This window comes from Belonocnema kinseyi, chromosome 10 (genome assembly GCF_010883055.1).
Source record: "Belonocnema kinseyi isolate 2016_QV_RU_SX_M_011 chromosome 10, B_treatae_v1, whole genome shotgun sequence".
Classification (NCBI taxonomy): Eukaryota; Metazoa; Arthropoda; class Insecta; order Hymenoptera; family Cynipidae; genus Belonocnema; species Belonocnema kinseyi.
The window spans coordinates 99,183,303-99,203,701 of NC_046666.1; the positions used below are offsets into that span (position 1 = coordinate 99,183,303).

A 20,399-nucleotide genomic window follows, 5' to 3' on the forward strand; every position below is an offset into this window, starting at 1 on the left:
TGAATAAAATGGTTCTTGTACTTTTCAAATACGTGTACGCTTTTATTTGTACCAAACAAGCCTTTCTATGCGATTCAATGTACAGATAAATAAATTTATCTGCTTCTGAATTGTTCGTACATGGGTACTTCAAATTTTGAGAATTTAACAAAGAAAGATTTTTTTAAGTATTATACGAATTTTACTCAATTTTTAGGTTTTATTTATGCAAAACTGATATTATTTTGTTCTGATAAATATAGATGCTTATTTATAAAACATACGTAAAACTTAAAGATTTACGAGTTGAGAGTCTGATAGTATGATCTTTTCACCTGGTTTGAATGCTGGCATTCCCAAGTAAGGACAACTTGCACAGCGGAAGGCATCGCCGAGATAACACTGAAATCATAATAGAAACATGTTTACACCCCAAACCATAACTGTGTTACTACACGGGAGAGTGGGTACGTTTAAGGCAGTTTGACTGTTTGCATTTTTGTCGTCAAAAGGAAACAATAATATACAATAATGTCAAACTTGATGTACAGATCTCGCAATTGATGATCTTATATATTTATTTTAAACAGAAAATATTGTCCCCGTATATCTACAAAAGGCAAAATAATCTATCCCTAAAATCTGTCCGAAACCTACAGAGTATAGTATGTGTTGAACACGGGGAATGTACATTTGGAACACTATACAAATTAGCTTTGAATTCGATCTCGAGTTTTTTCACTTTGTTTGTATTTACAATGTCAAAGTGCTCATCGAGGGGCGTCTCACTCACTAAGTCACGAGTTATTCTGTCAGAAATCAGATCGAAATTTGTAAGAATTTGCGTAAGGCAATGCATGTCATCAAAAGCAAAGTATAAAATCGCCATCGAATGCACGTTCGTGAAATCGTTTGAACAAAACGGAAAATTTTACGCGTCCGATGAGATTTGATAGAAATCGTTAAGGATTCGTAGCAATCCGTAAGGACTTCCAGTGGCCCTAAAGTGAATCAGGGTAGAATTCATATAGAATTCGAGAGAAGTCCCCACAACGACCGCGCGATCGGGCAAATCTCGGACCTGCGCAGTATGCACGATTATCAGCTGTTCGCCAGACACCAAGAACTTTGCTGTTATATCTCGCCAGTGCTGCTGTTAATCTAATTACTTACTTTGTCGTTATTATAGTACCGAATAAATAATAAATCAGTGATTACTTCAGAAGAAATTTTTGTGATCCAGCATTTGTGACGTGCTTTTAGCGAAGGTAAGTTCTTTGAAAGCAGTAATTCATGAAGACTTTCATATAAGATATATAACAAATTATAAAATCACTGTAATGCAACAGTTGTTCACAGTTTCCCAAGACAATTATTTAGAAATTGAAGTGATATTTTAATTTATCTCCAAGGATGAGGTACGATTAAAGAAAATCATCTTTTTTTCTCGACAAGTAAAAGTCTAAATTTAAAAAAACGATAATTTAAATGTCGCTTCAAAAACTTCTTGTCAAAATCATTGGTTATTAATGTTTTATGAAAATAGTAATTGCAAACCTTTCTTACAAAAACTTGAAGCATTTCTAGTGAAAAAATTATTCTCCAGGCCAAAGTGCCAAAGCTTTGAATGATGAAGGAAAATACGCTAATCAAAAACCATAAATTCCAACATTAAAAAAAATATGTTTACAACGATTACAATTCTTAAAGATTCGTTGAAAATTTTACTGACGATCACTCATGACAATTTCGTGACATTAGAAATTAAATAATAATTATTTATTGTTAATTTTAAATAGAAATGTCGACTACAAATCTCTCTCTCAAAAATATATAAAGCAGTTTTAATGCAAAAAAAAAGATTACAAATATGGAAGCAATCAGTTTTTACAATCAGTTTCAGAAATGTTTTTAATTGTTTTTAGACCTAGTATTTTATTGTTTCGAAAATATTATATTTATACTTAAATTTTTCGAGCAAACCAAATTTCATTTTTTAAATCGTATCTTATCCTTGGAATTCGATTAAAATAACGTTTCAATTTCTAAATAACTATCTTGGAAAACCCTGAAAAAAAGGAATAATATAGAGATTTTACACTCGGTTATTTTTATCAAATGAAAGTCGTCATCAAGGCCATGTAACGAGTGGACCAGCTCATCAAAGCAGTCCTGAGGTCAATATTTTGTCACCCGTATTTAAAAAAAAATTTTAATAACGCGGAAAAATGTTTCGGAAAATATTAATAAATATTAAAGGACCGTTTGTGACAAGGCACAGAATTATAAGAAAAACTTTATTTATGAAAATAAGAAATATCGACTGACGAATTTAGACTTTACGGCAAAAGTTTGACTTCCATCTTTCTTTGTCGGTAATCAAGTAATCTATATTACTCAGATACGTAGCCCTGCTGGAAGTAAATGGATACAGTCTTTATCCATTTTAATCATTTTCTATCTTTAGAATTGAAATGGAAAGAACCCATGTATCCATCTTGATCCCACGTCTATCCCTTCGATCATTTTCTATCGTTCTTCCAATCTACAAACACCTCTATTGTTTTGGATCCCCATCTTCCTACCTATGTCTATCCGCCACTTATGCACATGTAACCTTTTCTTTCCGCTCCCAATACCTGTTCTAGTGTTTCTTTCCAAATGAATCCTTTGCTTATCCACGTCTATCTTTTTCTGTCCGTCAGGCAATCCAAAGTCTTGTCTTTCTTTTTCAATCCCTATCTTCTTATTTCATTGAATCTTTTTCTATCTTTTCTAAAATCTAAGATAGCCTTATCTTCTTGAACCCCAGTCTTTCTATATAAATAAATGCACAACTTATCTACCTCTATCCTTTTCTATCCTTTAGGCAATCTAACATTTCTTCTAACTTTTTTAATTCCTATTTTTTTATCCAACTGAATCCCTTTCTATCTTTTCTGAAATAGAAGATAGCCCTATCTTCGTGAAGCCCAGTCTTTATTATATCTAAATAAATCCTCCACTTATCCAACTCTATCCTTTGGGCAATAACACATTTCGTTTACCTTTTTTATTCCCTATTTTCCTATCCAAGTGAATCCTTTTCTATCTTTCAGAAATATAAGAGCCCTATCTGCGTGAATCTCAGTCTTTCTATCTAAATAAATCCACAGCTTATCCATCTCTATACTTTTCTATCCGTTGGGCAATCTTAAATTTCGTCTATATTTTTTAATAGCTCTTTTCCTGCCCAAGTGAATCCATTTCTATCTTTTCTGAAATATAAGATAGCCTTATCTTCTAGCACCCCAGTCTTTCTATCTTTATCAATTCTCCAATTATCTACACCTATCCTTTTCTATCCGTTGGGCAATAACAAATTTCATCTATCTTCTTTAATCCCTATTTTCCTATTCAAGAGGAACCATTTCCATCTTTTCTGAATAATATAATATAAAAAATGGTTGGTTATCGAATGAAATACACGTTGGAATAAAAGTTTGGGGTCGAAATTTCCTTTCTGCATCATATATCGAGAATATGCTACTAGAGACTTCAATTGTATATAAAAGGGAGATGAAGTTTTAAGCAAACAGATCAAGGTTCTAACAAAAGAAAGACGAATTGCCAATTTAATTAAAAGATGAATTTCCAACTTAAACGATTTTTTTATAAGAAGAAAATGCGATTTTTTGACAAAATATACGATTTTTTAAACAAACATTTTTTTTAAATTTATATGTAAAAAATTGAGTTAAAAAAAAAACAAAGAATGAATTGTTTAATCAATTTTCAAAAAAATAGTACAGGCTTGAACCAAGTAGTTGAATTTTAAAACAGAAAACATGGATTCTCTTACAAAAAAGATAAGTTTCCAATCATTTGAAACGCTTCAAATTTCCAAGATTTCATGTACAAATGTTAATTTTTCAAGAAAATAGATGAATTAATAACCAATTTACATTTTTCGATAAAAAATTGATGTTTAAACAAACAAAACAATGCCGATGGTTTCTCAAACAAAAATGACGAATTCTCAACCATTTGAAACGCTTAAAATTTCCAAGATTTTAAGTAAAAATGTTACCACAGGTGGTGGATGCTAAGCGGACATAAGTGAGAGTTATGCAGATATAAGCGCGAGAGGATATAAGTCAGAGAGGATATAACCGCGTTTCCACTGTACTTCAATTATTATTCTTCAACTTCAGTGTTACACAGCAGAGTCATATAAAATTGTATATCAGTAAACATTAGCTTTTAATTCTATAAATATAATATCAGTGAATCACTCAATCGTTGGAAAAAAACGATATTTCACTCACCGCATCGGATTTTGATGTGAAGACGCCGTAAAATAGCAATAAATGATTTTTCATAATCCTAATATCATTATTTTACCTATTTAACACTAAATATTTTTATTTTGTTAAAAAATAAATTATTAAAATACCTTTTCACTGAAATAATTATATATTTATATGATTTGAGAAAAAAAATCACCAAAAATATCGATAAAAAAAAAAATTTTGGTTTCCGTTTTTTGGCCGCCATTTTGTTTAAAAAATCGTAGATAGCAAAATTCAACAGATTTAAAAAGTTCAGACATTTTGTGCACTTTTGGGCATGTTTGTGCCCGTAAAAAAATTGGTTAAGAAAAAAAGATTTTTTTTAATTTGTTAATTTTTAATTGAAAACCAATATTTTCCGTTTTTTAAGCGAGAGTAGTGGCAAACGCGTGCTTAATACTCTCCTCTCAGGCCCAAGCAGCATCGCAGATACGAAATATCTGACAGGTTGCTTGGGGCGACTAACTTTACAATATAAATTTGTAATAGTGACCAGAGATTTAATTATTTTATTTGAGTATTTTTACATTTATTGACAATAAATATAATTAAAAAGAGAATTGTACAAAATTTTTCTTCTTCGTACAAATGTACATTATTGAATATTTTAGTATCGCCGTTTTTTACATTGTGCATATGATGTACAGAAATGTTGGGTGATACTTTTTGCAGTTTATTATACGAGCTTGTGTACCGGAAATCTGAGGATTATGCGAAATTCGGTGATGAACTAAGAAGAATAAATAGCTAAAAATATTATATTTAACCTTGAATGTAACCTATTTTTGTCAAACCGTTGAGTATCATTATATTTTTAAGTTTATAACATGTAAAATAACAAGTTCTTACCGTTGTTCGAATATTAATATGAAATGTACATCATCAGTCTATCTAACTTATATATTGGGAGTAATGCGAATGTTGCCCCTTGCATATATTGTAATATTATGTTATTGTAGTAATATTGTAATATTAAAATATTGAATAATGTAAAATAAAAAATACTTTGCACAATTCTCCTTTGAATTACATTATTTGAAAATAAATGTAAATACGCTGAAATAAAATAATAAAAATTCTAGTCACAATTACAAATTTATATTGAAAAGTTAGTCGCCCCAAGCACCCTAACAGATATTTCGTATCTGCGGTGCTGCTTGGGTAGGAGAGGAGAGCATCTAGGCACGCGTCTACCACCACCCTCGCTCTCCAGCCGAAATGATGGTGGACGCTGAACATCTGTTGCTGGCGGGAATATCTCCAGGTTGGGCATGTCTAGTTTAGAGGATACTCAAAAATAGTAGAAGAGTATTTTAGAATAAATTCTTTGCCCTTTTTATAAAATTATTCAAGCTTAAACGTACGAGAGAAATTTCTTCGTTCTAAGACTTAATGGGTTAATTTACAGATCGTTAAAATTCAAGAATTTTCCATTATAAGTCTTCAAAGTTGAACTATTCAAAAAATGTTACCAATTATACCTTTAAAAAGTAAATCTTGAAAATTGAATGGTTTGAAATTCCAAATCTTCAACATTTAAGAATGGTCAATTGTAACTTTTCAAAATTACATAACTTTGAATTGTGAATCTTTTAAAATAAATTTAAAAATACAAAATTCCAAATCACGGCAGTATTCAGAGTACAGATATTGGTTTATATTCTCATCAGAAAAGGTATTACATTTGTCAAGTAGTGTTTTTCTGGCTTTGGTGAAGGAAATAAGTGTGAGTGGGTGCAGAAAGGGCAGAGAGTGCTGAGATGGAGTGTAAAGGAAGACGGTGAGTGAAGGCAAAGGTGTAAAGGGTGAAAGTGAGTGGTTTGAAGTAAAAATGTGGAGCGTGCGGAGTTTTTGAGGTTAGGAGTAGGAAAAATAGTAGGAAAAATAAATAAAAGCGTAGTGGCAACAAGAGCTGACGTTGCTAAAAGCGTGCGCAGTGAGGGGAAGTGTGGCGTTGATCGCAGTGACAGCAGCGGTGAGGAAAGGTTCGAGAAGTCGACCAGGCAGCGGACTCAGGTGACTGGCAAAAAAAGGCAAGCGCAACTAGCAGTGAAGGGGAGGATAAAAGGAAAAGAGAGGCAGAGGATGATGAAGTAGAAAGGGACAAAGATAATAAGAAAGTTAGAATTAAACGGAAAACAGCAGAAAGAGATAGGGCAGATGGGGGGATGTTTGAAAAATTGGAAGCTCTCATAAATGGGTTTAGAGAGGAAACAAGAGACAGATTGGATGATATGAATAGGGACATGAATAGGCAGGGAAACGACGTAAGGGGGGAAGTGAAAAAGGTAAGAGAAAAATGGGAAGAATGGGAAGAATGGGATAAACGCTGGAAGGAAGAGAAAGGCAAGGTTTGGGGTAAGCTAAAGAGCATTGAGAATAGACAGAGAGAAGTTGAAGGACAGAGAATTGAAAAGATGAAACAGTTCGAAGAACGGGTAAGCAATTTAGAAATTAGGAATGAGCATATGGGGAAAAAAGAGAGTGATGAAATAATCAAAGGGAATGAAAAGAACGAGCAAACCGAAAATGAAAGATTGAAGAAAAAACTGAGATTGAAAGAAGATTAGAAGGAGAAAAAAGGGCAAGGAAGAAAAATAACTTAGTAGTTAAGGTATTACAAGTGGAGAGTGAAGCAGGAGAAGTGGAAATAAAAAATCTTGCAGGGACGAAGGAAGGAAAAGAAGAAATTTTCTATTAAAAGTGGGGAGTGAGGAGGAGAAAAAGAAAATTATAGAGGAAAAAGGGAAATAATTGAAGATCTAACATGGAGGCAAAGGAAAAGAAGATGACAAATAGAGCAGAGGGCTTGGGTAGAGAGGAAAAAGGGCCATATGGTGGGAATAGGGAGACAGGTTATGGGTAAATGGGGAAGAATGGTACTGGGATAAAAAATTAGAGAAATTAAGGAAAAATGGAAATTTTTTTACAAAAGTAGGGGGAAGAGAGACGAAAAAGAGTCTAGAGATAAATCAGAGAGGTTTCCAAACGACAAAGGGGAAACAAAGTGAATAGGAAAGAAGAGGGAAGGGAGGAGAGAAACGTGAAAATAGCTTTCTGGAATGTGTCAGGTTTGAAGAACAAGAATAAAGAATTTTGGGGGGAGATAGAAAAGTTGGAAGTGATTATAATAAATGAAACTTGGGCACATGAGAAGGACTGGCAGGGGATAAAAAAGCAAGAAAAGAACACGTTAAAGGGAGAGGGATGCGCGGCATGGTTCCAGGGGTGAAAAAAGAATTAGCAATAAAAGAGAGAAAAGATGGGACATGGAGGAAAAGGATGGAACAATGGTAAGAAGAATTATAATTGGGAAAGTAGAAATAGCGGCGTTTCATGTATACAGATGAAGAGGAAGGCTGTAGAGTAATAAGGAGGTGGATGGAGGAAAAGAAACAAGAATAAGTTTTAATAGGAGGGGACTTAAATGCATGAACTGGCGAACAAGGGGGAGGGTTATGGAATGAAGAAAAGTAGGCATATATAAGGAACTCCAAACATAAAGAGACGCAGAAAGAGGAGAAGTTACTAAACATAATAGGAGAAACAGGATGGTTTATATGTAATGGCAATATGAACGGGGATGAGGAAGAGCAGATCACATTCATAGGAAAGGGAGCAACAGTAATAGATTTCATCTTGGCTGAAGAAAGAATGCGGCATATGATAGGGAGTATGAAGGTAGAAAATGAGATAGGGTACGAGGACTTCCCGGTCATAGCTACACTAAAAAGAGGCGTCAGTAAGCGTGGCAGAGGGAGAAAGGAAAAAGTGCATGAAAGTACAGTAGACTCTACGACACTTCTCGCTACGACACTTTTCGTTTCTCGATTTCTCCTTCGTTCGCTTGCCCTCACTCCTTGTCTTATCTCACGCACACACATACACGGCCGGCCATGCCTACTAAGCCAAATACGTCATGACGCAGTAGAGTCTACTGTAAGATGAAAATGGGAATCTGGGGGGGGGGGGGGGGGGGGGGGGGGTAGATAAATTATAAGAGTTTAAACAAAAGATGGAATAGGAGAAGGTTAGGTATAAAAAAGAGGAGAGTAGACTCATTAATTGCACGGTTGAAAGGGTCGATTGAGAAGGTAAATGATGAGCTGGGCACTAAAGAAGAAAGAGTAAGGAGTAATAGAGGCTTGTGGGACGAGGAATGTTGGGAGAGTAAAGAGAGAATGAAAGAGTTTGTAAGAAAATGGAGAAAAGGGGAAATGAAGAGGGAGGAGTATAACAGGAGGAAAAAAAACATGAGAAGATGCGGGGAAGAAAAAGACAAAGGGGAAAGGAGGAATATAAAGCAGAATAGAAAATGCGACCAAAGAAGGTAGGGTGTGGGATGTGATAAATAGAGATAGAGAGGAAAGTAAGGCCGCTAATGAAGAAATGGAAATAGAGGAATGGACGGGTTATTTCACGGGGCTATTAGGGGGGGGGGGGGGGGGGCAAGATTTAACTGGAAAATAGTAGAATGGTCCAAGGAGGAATGGAGGAAAGGAACGAGATAACAAGAGAAGAAGTGGATGAGGCAATAAATAGGTTAAAAAGAAAAACGGCGACAGGAGAAAATGGGATGGAGAACGAAGCGATGAATTATGGAGAAGGGGTTAGGGATGGGATGTGGAAGATCTGCAACAAGGTCTGGAAAGGGGAAGGGTGGCCGGAACAATGTTTGGCAGGACTAGTGGTACCACTTGTCAAGAAAGGGGAAGGAAAGAAGGTAGAGAAATACAGAGGGATCACTCTCATGCAAGTTGGTTATAACATATATGCAGAAATCTTAAGAAAAAGGTTGGAGAGTCAGGTAGAGCAAAAAGAAAGTATCCCACACAACCAGACGGGATTCAGAAAAGGGATGGGAACTATAGGCATATACGTACTTAAATACTTAGTTAAGAGAAATTTGGGCAGCGTTTGACTCAGTGAACCGAAAAGATCTGTCAGGCAATGAAAGATAGGGGTGTAGAAGAACATTTGGTGGAGAGAATAAAAGACATTTTTACCGAAACCAGGATTAGAGTGAAAATAAGAAAGAAAAAAGGGCAAGTATGCTGGACAAGAAGAGATTTAAGACAAGGGTGCCCGTGGAGTCCGTTACTATTTAATATGCTGCTGTCAGACTTAGAGGAGAAGCTAAAGGAGCAAGGGAAAAGAGGAAAGGTTTTGTGTAATAGCATACTATACTTTCAAGCAAACGCGGACGATGTAGTTCTGTTAGGATATAATGAGAAGGGGATGAACCTAATCATGAGAATCTTCGAAGAGTATGTGGGAGCAAAAGATTTCACGTTGAACGTTGATAAGACAAAGGTGATTTGCTTCAGAAATAGAAAAATAAAAATAAATTACGGTTGGAAGATGAACGGACAAAAAGTGGAAATTATGGAGTTCTGCTACCTAGGTTTTTGGTTTGAGGTAGAAGGGGGAAACGAGCTGCAGGTGAGAAAAAGAATTGAATATGCAAGCAGAGTGATGGGCCAAATGTGCATGGGCGATTTCTGAGATGGGTAAGGGAGGGTTAGCTGGAGTTGCCCAGGATACATGTTAAGGGGAGAAGTAGGAAGGGAAAAAATGGTTACTGCACAAAATAAGAGAGCCTGGAGGTTTGAAGAGAAGCTGAGACGGTGAGAGGGAAGCAGAATAACACAAGGAAGAAAGGAGAAAAATGAGAAGGGTTTGTAATATACGAGAAGGGGTAATGAAGTGGCAGGACATAGAGTTAGAGTAATTAGTAAAACAAGGATAGGAGAGATAGACAAAGGTTATAGATTCGAGGTAAAATATATGATATATGATAGTCAAAGGGTTGACGGAACCAGAATATCTGCAAAAAAAGAAGAAAAACGGAGTACGGTTGTACGGTTTAGAATTGGAGAAGAAGTGAGGGCATGCAGGTTTTGAATGGATGAAGAGGAGAATTTATGTAGAGTGTGTGGATATGAAATGGAGTCATGGGCACATGTATTAGAGAGATGTACAGGAGAGGAAGAGGGACAGTTAAGTGTGGATGAGTGTGTAAGATGGATTTTGGATGATAATGTACAGGTAGTGATGTGGATGAAGAAATTGGAAGAAGTAAGGGAACGCATGGGAGTAGGGCAGAGCCAAACGAGTTATCCTGAAAAAGGACAGTAAAAAGCAAAAATTGTTTTCAATATCGGGGAAAATGCATCTTTATGGTAAGAGGAAACGGAAGCCCTGGAAGATCGCTCATTATATAATTAATGTTACTATTGCTTATACTACGTAATTTGGAACAATAGAATATAAGTAGTATATATAAGCTTTAATGAAGACATTTTGATCACGTGTCTCGTCAGAGAAAAACGCTAAAAGGAAATTATCAGATATAATTTAAAAACAATTTTGTTATTAAACATTTCATTGTACCTTGTGTCTTTTTGTCCAAAAATTTAATTTCTTTATTTGTGATGCCATTTTTCATGAATAAAACAAAAACTACGTGTTTTATCGGAAAAGATTAATAACAAGCATGTGAAAATTTTCCCTGACACAAATTCAGCTTAAGGTGTGTGAGTTGGTATTTACAAAAAAATTCTCTAAAAAAATCATGTCATCTTTCCGAATGACGCTCAATCTAATACGATTTGATTTAGATTTTTTGGCGCAAAAATTTATTTTTGACGTCCCAACAAAAATTTTAAATATTATTTTTTTATCGAAGAAATTCCAATACTGTCCTGATTTTTTTATTCAGTAGAGTAGTCGGAGGTCGATAATATATATTTTAGCCGTAATTTTTAGAAATGTAGAAGGTAGTTCACAAAATTGAAAACAAAAAATAAACTTTTTTAATTTTTAATTTTCCCGCCATGGCACGTTGGAATGGTTTTCATACTTTTGGTTCAACATTAATAATACAATTAACAATATATGTTACAGCAACATTTCTTCAACATTACTAAAACGTAGACAACATGACTGTGCAATAATGCTGGAATTTTACGTAAACAAAGTGACGCTAGAGTTAAAAAATTCTCGATAACTTAAATTGAAAGAAAGTAACAGAGTAAGTTACCGAACGTTACCGAACGTTATCGAGAATTCGAGAATTTTCGAGGCCATTCATTTTTTACTGTTATTTATTTTTGTTCCTGTTGAATAACGTTTCTATTGAATGTACTTAAGGGGGTAGTAGCGTTAATTCGGTCAAAAAAGACCATTTTTAACGATCTTTTTTTAGAAAAAACGGTTATTGCACATTTATTTTAGTAATTGGTGCATAATAAAATAACACTTCAGGAATATTTTCAAATTTTTTTAGTAAAAAATTAGCATTTTTAAACTTGTGACAGCAAATTTTCGGATACGCCCCGAAAAAAAGTTACTTTGCCGTGCCTCGCAGAACTCAGGTCTGCCTCATCTGAAACAAAAAATAAAAAAAATTTCATTAATTTATGAGCTTCCCTAGATCGCAACGCTGAGTTTTTTAAAAAGTTTTGGTAATATTTTGAAGAGAAAGCACAGATTTTGGAGAAATAATCGACATTATTTATTGTTAAATAAACAATAACAATGGTAAAAAATAATAAAACTCAGCGTTGCGACCTTGCAAATTATGTATAGAAATAGTGTAAAAAAATGTATAAGGATCGGACGAGTAGATTTTAAGTTACAGTTGGTACCGGCTTTCAAAATGTTGATCGCGAGAAAAACGCTTCAAAGTTTTGCATAGTAAAAAACCCGAAATTAAATATACTCACACAGTTTTATCAATGCCAGGTCCATAAAATGTAGAACTTTCATCTAGCATGTCCAAAGCATGTTTTTGCTCTTGTCTACGACGAATTTTGTCTTTTTTGGTCTGCTCCGCAGCTCGATGATCGGCTGTGTTCATTCGTGTATTATACATTGATAAATGTCGGAATGCCGAAACGTCGCTCACTAATAATAACATATCTTTCTCACTTTTTCTCCGATTGACTTAAAATTTTGACACAATATTCTTAAGATGTTGTAGACTCATTTTATGAAAAAACAAGGATTTTTTCGTTAAATACCCTATTACCCCCAATGGCCTTGTACTATCTCGGAATTATCTAAACTATAAACAGTCACGGTCGTATGAACCATTTCTGTTAGAGTTTCGTCAAAAAAATTTGTTGTTCGTTTGTATTGTTGCGATTTTGATTTTATAATGTCATTATGAACGTGAAGATTTTTGTGATCGAAAATCAACCTTTATCAAAGCACTGATTTTTAAGTATGTGCGTGCATATATCAGGGTGACCATTTTAATCGAAGAAAAAAATGCCCAATTTTTTCTCGGGTTGAAAAAATTTTTCACGACCCATAAAATTAAAAAGTACGAACACTAAAACTAAAAAAATTTCAATTTTAGTACTAAAAAATAAAATACAAATTGAAGCACTCAAAGGAAAAGTCTTGAATTTTAAACATTTTAAATTGATGTTTAAAAGTGTTTTCATTCAAAAATTGTGTATTCGAATGCTCAATAATTTGCACATACAAAATGGAAGGTACTAACACTTTCCATTTTCCACTTTCCATTTTTATTTTAAACAGTTAAAACATAATTAAAATGCTTTAAAATTTTATTTCCAGACCTTGAAAAATCTAGAAGTTGTTCCGAATGTTTTCAAATTTTTAATTATTTTTGAAATTTTGTCAGAACTTCTAAATATTTTAATAAATAAAAAATGTTAAATGACAAATTTTTTTATTCAAAATTTTCATCTTCAAAAGCTTTTAATTTTTAATTGTTCAAGTCTACAAGTCTGCATTTTGAATTTCTTAAAATTAAAAATCTAAGCCTAAAAATAAAAATCTAAAATGGACAAATTTTAAATTAGGAGATTTACGAATTACGCATTGTAATGTGCATAGTATCATAATTGAAAAATATAACAATTCAACTACTTATTTTAAAACGCCTGCTTACACCAGGGTGCGCATAATTGAACCTCTGGCGACCAAAAGGGGATACGCCCCAAACGCCGTCGATTTTTTTAGGTCAAATTTTAATTTTTTAATAATACATCCCAGTAGGAAATGTTATTGTGTATATTTTCAGTCTTACAAGTCAATGTGATGACCTTATTAATTTTCGAAATAATAAAGGAAATGTTATTTTTTTCTTAAAAAAAAATTCTTCTCATGGCATAAATTAGATATTGAAAGCTTCAAACGCTTCGGGAGTTGAACGCATTTTCAGAAAATTTAAATTAACGGCCACCTAAACTTTTTTTTGAAATCCATGAAGTTTTTTGAAAGATATCAGGCAATTATGTTTTATAGTTTTAAAGTCACAATTGATTTAAGATCACAGCGCAGTCCCGTACGCGTGCTAGGTCGTCCTGCAATACCACTAAAATGCGTACAGGACAGCGATGAGATCTTAAATTAATTTTGACTTTCAAACTATAAAACATAATTGCCTGATATTTTCCAAAAAACTTCCTGGATTTGAAACAAAAGTTTATGTGACCGTTAATTTTAATTTTCTGAAGATTCTTTCGACTCCCGAAGCGTTTTAAACTTTCAATATCTAATTTACGCCGTGAGAAGAATAAAAGCCGTCATAAATTTTTAGTGACAACTCATTAACATTCTATAAATAACCTAAGGGATCATTCACAAATTAAGTAACGCGTTTTTCTTTTGTTTAAATAAAGATGAGAATATAATTTCCGTGAAGTGAACAGAAATACAGTTATATGAAAAAAAGAAAAACGCGTTACGTAATTTGTGAATGATTCCTTAGTTTCGTTATATAATGATGCATATTTTATGAAGTTTGTATCACAAAATGCCTATTATTGTAGAACTAATGGCCAGTCGAACACAAGAAATTCGTGTTTTGCGATTGCAGAAAAAAGTTATTTTGCTTGATTATTTTGAAAACTAATAAAGCCATCACATTTATTTATAGGACTAGAAATATGCGCAACAAAATTTACTACTGGGGCCCAGGGGCCAACTAAAACGACGGCGTTTCGGGCGTATCCCCTTTTGATCGCCAGCAGTTCAATTACATGTTATAATAAGCTTATGCAAATCCAATCACAACTGTGAGCAATTTTTATAATCTGACTTGTTTTTCAAGTTAATAAAGTAAAGTAGCTAGCTAATACATGGTTAATAATTTGAAAAATATTCCCAAGTTATTACAAATCAACATAGGTTCGTTGAAAACTATTTGAGCTCAAAAGTTTACATTTATTTCGTTCAAACCCCTTGAGGTTCACGTAATACGCATTCGCGCGCCTCTTACAGGCGGTAAGGGAGAAGATGGTTACAGCGGGGGCATGGGAGAAGATGGTTTTTCGTCAGTGCTCCCAATTCGGCTCCCCAAATGCACTGCGCATGCGTCGCATCGGCAGTATCATTGGCTGTTAAAAGAACGCTTTTTATAAATGATTGAATATGCAAATATATTGTTCACAATATATAATAATTATGAGGTACACAAATATTATAAATTATTTAAAGTTTACATTTGTAAAAAAAGGTATTCCTTTCTTTGAATTTAAAATCAATAATTTATTCATAAAGAATACAATCAAATAATTAATTTACCCTTCACTGCAAAAAACTAATTTGTTGTTTGAAAATTAATTTAATTAATTCTAAAATTATTATTTACTATAAAAAATTGATTTGTACATTTAAGTATTTTAATAAAGCGTTCCATGAACCGCAAATGAGGCTGCTGACGCAAAGCATTGCAGTGCATTTGGGGAACAAATTGAGAGCACTGACGAGAGAACGTTTTTTTCCTTTGCACTACTATTTGTCTGGAATAGAATGCGTGAATCGTTCCGAACGGTCATGAAGGGAATAATAATGTCAAGGGTGGCTATTTTAATGAATTTAACATAAATTTAGTGTTTTTCAAGAGCCCGCTGTGTTTATTTTCAGGCATTGTGTAATAACACAATTTAGTGTTTTTTACAGTATTTAGTGAAAAATTTAGTGGTTTTTCACGTTTTTTGTTGTTTTCGATCCGATTCATTAATTTTCAGTTCCAAACGGTAGCAAGAAATCTGGTACCAAATAACGACTGATCAAGTGATTGCACTAGAGAATACCGTCCAATAAGAAGAATTCTCTAATCTCAATTTGCAGTTGATTCGTTGAGGTGAATTTGCTTTGTAAGGGGCCTAGACATTTCAGGAAATTACAGTGTTTCTGTGGATTACTAGGGCAATATCAGTAGCTGAGATGTCTAGTGAGTTGATGCTTTGCGTTTTACCGTCCAGTTTGATTGTAATGATTATTTGAGTTCGTAACTTCGCGGATCGCGATAATGTCTCAAAATTAGGCATAAATCAGAACTTTCATGTTTTCTATTGTTTCAATACCAAATATACTCTTTTGCTCAATTCTGTGTCATTTACGCAACTTTCTTTTAAAGCAGAGTCACTCCATGAATGATCACCTGAAACTGATTGCGGTCAAATTTTATACAATTTTTTAATTGGTCTATAATGATGTCTTTATCTTTATTATCTATAAAGATATTTCGGAGTTACAGTTGAAATAGTAGAGAAGAAATGTTTTTTAAGTGACCTCTCAAATTATAATTTGACAGGTCACTTAAGAAAAACTTAATAATTGTCTATTATTATTGCTTTTTACTTTATTTATTTATAAATATAATATGAATTCAAATTTAGCGCCCTTGAAAGTAAAAACTAGTAAAAAGTTAGTACCTTTTAGTGATTTTTAGAGCTTTTTCGAGCGCTCGATTGTATTTTTTCCTTGGAAGTAGTTAGCCACCTTGAACAGTGCATGTATATCCCTATATTTTGCATGTGTTGCCGAAGTTTTTTTTGTTTTTTTGAAATGCAAAGAGAATATTTGGAAAAATTGTAGGGAGATGTTAAGATCCAATATATCAGAAGATTGGAAAAAATCAAAAACTTTGATCCGTATTCTCTTAGATCATATTTATTTTATTACATATTTCGAGCAGTTTATTGAGATTTTGAGGTTAGGTACAGTCTCCGGCGAGAGCGATCTGTGCGCAGAAGAAAAAAGTGATATTATTAAAAAGTTGTAACATTGCATTCTTGTTTCCTACTTTAATGTAAATAAGTGTTATCTTTACAAAAATCTATTTAAGAACAAAAAATTTCTATGATAAATTACGAAAATGTACGACTCAAAATACTACGAAAATTCAAAAGTTTGCTTGATACAAAAAAGTTATAAAATACAAATTTCAAACATCTCTACTCTATCCTGATAAATTTTTATTTATTTGCCCTGACCAAGAAAATTCATCTTCCACTAAAAAGGACAAATTTTCAACAAAATATATTAAGAAAAATCTTACATTTTTGTAGTTTTTCGATTCGTACGTTTTTCGTAATTTGTTATAGAAAAATATTTTGTATAGAGTTTTGTAAAAATACCACTTACTTGTATTAAAGTGAGAAAGAAGATTGCAATTTTACAATTTTTTAATGATATCACTTAAGTTTTCTAATTCTGCGAGCAGATCGCTCTAGCCACATACTGATCCTAACCTCAAAATCTCAATAAAAAGTGCCACCGTTTTACATCAGCAGTGGAATTTGATAATATAAATTGAAACGAATTCCATACTTGACAGGAATATTACTTAATGTTAATGTTCATACTCATACAAAATAATAAATTATAACTAAAAACACTAATTTTAAACTAAAAATACTGCAATTGTTACAATAAACTCAGTCTAAAGCAGAAAAGTGACCGAGGGTACAGAACTCACGTTTTCACTAAAATCTATATCTGTGAGAGCATACGGATTAAATTTTTCCATTTGTTTTTATATATCGGCTCTAGCCATCTCCCGTCAATTCAGCTTAATATTCAATCTGCCGTTCGAAAAAAAAAAAAAAAACTCCGACAAAACATGTAAACTATACAGGGTTACCAGGCGTCCTGGTTTTACGGGATAAGCCCTGGGTTTTCCACACCTGTTCTGGTGTTCGGGGTTTCTCTTGAAAACTATAAAAAAAGTCCTGGTTTGTACAGAAACAGATTTTTTTCGAGAAATATTATGATGCTTAACCCCAATTGCGAATTTAACGCCAATCGCGAAATAATTTTTTCTTTTGTAAAATTCCGATGGTGCGATGAGCGCAACCGACTTTCAGTGAAAACTGTTCACGAGAAATTTTTCCTCCTCCGTACACACAATGCAACTTACGTCGATGGCCTTTTTTTAGATCTGGTAACCCTAAAACTATATAGGTATAAGGGCACTGTTATTCTATTAGAAGTGCGGCTATTTTAAATGTGTATAGCATAATGAGAATGCTCTATACGCATCAATAAGCGTATCACGTAAACCTCTACGCAGTCTTACATTGAACCTCAAATAGTTTACGTAACATTACGGCAACATTGCTAAAATATTGCATAACCATATTGTCTATGTTTTAGGAATGTTGCTGTAACATATATTGTTAATTGCATACATAATGTTAAACCAAACGTATCAAAACCCATTATCGACCTTCGAATGCTCTACTAAATAAAAAAAGCAGGACAATACTGTAATTTATTCGATAATCAAAAATTAAATGTTGCGCCAAAACATTTAAATCAAATCGTATGTAATAGCGCGGAAGGCGGAAAGATGCCACGAATATCTAGACAATTGTTTTTAGAGTTCAGAAAAAGTAATCGCAAAAAAGGAAAACATTTTCTATTTTTTACCTCGTGTCTTTAAACTGAGATTTAGGAGCTTGATAAAGAATTTGTAGATCTTTTATAGGTGCATAATTTTGGCATCTTTATCTTTCTTCATATTTTGCATAGTTTTATCGCAAAATGGATTTTTTCATTATTTTTTGCATCAAAATTAGAATTTTACATTTTTCAAGAAAATTAAAAACGTTGTTTCGATAATCTTGTAAGGCTGTCAAAAATAAACTTTCTTATCTCGAATTTTTTTTTCATATCGTGCCTTTTCCTCCGCCTGCGCAGCATTGGAATATAATATCCATGGGTTCGGAACATTCGTAATCATCTATAAGTATGTTTAGTAACAATCATTAGTGGTGCGCTCCGCGCACCGAGCGACAGGGGGGAGGGGGGGGGAGTCTTGTCAACCGTGACAAATCGTGAAATATGGGGGGGGGGAGTCATTCCGCGCGTGATGTCACGGAGGGTTTTCTTGTTTTTGGTTGACAACCTGAAATGTATTAAATCCACATACTCGTATATCCTAGCTGTTTGATATGTTCTTTGAGAAGAATAAAAAAGTGTTAATAATCAGGTTCACATTTTTGATGTTCATGTAACATATGATTCCCATATTTGAGAAGATTCCGGAAAGTATTTTATGATTATTTAAAAAAATGTGAAGAGAGAGGGGGGGGGTCGAAAGAACGTGACATAATATTATAGGTGGGGTATCCTTAATTCGTGACTGAGCGTGTCAATGGGTACGGGGGGTGGTGGGGGGCTTGAAATAAAGCGTGACATCAGATGCGAACGCTCCCTTATATCTCTTATTAATATCGCGGTTTTGATGTCCTCCGTAAAGTGTCTGGATAATTTTTTTACAATTTCCGAAATAGAAGGCGGTGGAATTAAATCTCTCTCATTCGTTGCTATTTAGATGGCATGAGCTGTTCGAGTGATATTAGTCCGCGGGTTATACCAACCAAATTCCAATTCCCTGCTTATTTGATATTGAACATTCTCATTCAAAAATTTTCTAATAAATTTGTCTTTAAAGGTGTCGATGTTATCTCTGTCAGACGACATGCGATTCCATCATTCTTTGACCATGCCTTCCAAGGAAGCCAAGATTTGCATAGGCATTTCCTTAACACTACCAGAAAACCTTGGAATGGGAAGGTTTTTCAATGAAGGCATTTTTCCACAGGGGATAACCTTGCGTTCTAAAGTATCTTGCTGTTGAGTTTGGTTAGGCTTTAAATGTCTCAAACGTTTTTCATTATTAATTTTATTTATAATTCAATTCTTTGCTAATTTTCGTTCAACCCTATTTTCAACTGTTTTTTGGATTACATTCAAGCCGGGGTTAATTTTGGAAATGTTGCACTTATTTTGTCTTACCGTAGCGACTACGCGAGTTTGCTTCTTTATTACCTTATCAAGAGTTTTTTTTTACCGAATTTAACTCCTTTACTAAGTCCTTCCATCCTTGGATATCTAACTGCCTTCGATATCTGATTCAGTGTCTTCCTATTTATTATTTTGAGGATTCTCTTCCTCTCTAGGTTCACTGTTATAATAGTATATTGCATTAGGGTCTAATTGTAAAGTATTCTGATTTTCTGGAAACCCTACTTTATTGGGCGGATCGCGAGTGCCAATTCTCTGACATTAATATTAAAATGTGGAGGATTGAAAGAATTCCCTTCAAGGTTGTTGGTGAAGTTTCAATATCCACGTTTTCTGGCATTTTCGTAGTATTCATATTATTGTGGTCTATCGTGGAATTTGATTAATTTCCCGTTTATCGATAATATATAGTGATAATATAAATTCAAATTACCGATGATGAAACGAACGCATGCAATGATATTCTCCTTTAATTACTAGTATTTTCAACAACAAAAATTGTTATTTAGTTCTTTGTTGTAAATTCCTTACGAAACCATGACCGTAACAGAAAAATTTAAAAAGAACGCCACGTTTAATACGTAACCAACCCCTTAGAGCCTACCGACACGCTTCAAACCTTCATGTGCCTGTTCGGGCGCCATTTTTACATTTCATATCATTTCAATTTATTTCATTCGATTTATCAGAGAAATGCTTTTTCATTACTTTTTGTGTGATATCTTTTAAAAGGTGTCGTTAGTAAATTCCCCGGATACAACGTACCTCTAAATAAACAAAAACAAAATAAAAGATTCAAATGAACTCACGATTCCTTTACTCAAGCTCTCTAGAAGTGTAGTATGTTTTCTGTGTGTTATCTAAAATTAGATAATAGTGATTTTAAAATCTACAATTCATTATTAGGAGGAAAAACCTTTGATTTTTCTGTTAAGGCTCAGTCTGACAATCATTGCGATTGCCAAAAAAATCGGTGCTCCAAAACTTCAGGACTACTAATCATTTTAAATT

The 20,399-nt window shown here is 33.6% G+C and overlaps 2 protein-coding genes across 4 annotated transcripts in view; one reads left to right on the forward strand and one right to left on the reverse strand.

Moving 5' to 3' along the window:
• Positions 1 to 20,399, forward strand: part of LOC117182095 (protein cueball) — a 172,735-nt gene that overhangs the window by 151,117 nt on the left and 1,219 nt on the right. The window lies entirely within an intron of this gene.
• Positions 19 to 20,399, reverse strand: part of LOC117182096 (anamorsin homolog) — an 87,036-nt gene continuing 66,655 nt past the window's right edge. Inside the window, exon 5 of one of the 3 annotated variants that reach the window (XM_033375124.1) lies at positions 19 to 381. In XM_033375124.1, coding sequence (XP_033231015.1) covers positions 271 to 381 — 111 coding nt within the window. In that variant the 3' untranslated portion in view covers positions 19 to 270. Of the gene's footprint in view, positions 382 to 11,136; positions 11,698 to 20,399 lie in introns of those variants that run through there. The other 2 variants (XM_033375123.1, XM_033375127.1) reach the window with 2 other exon arrangements.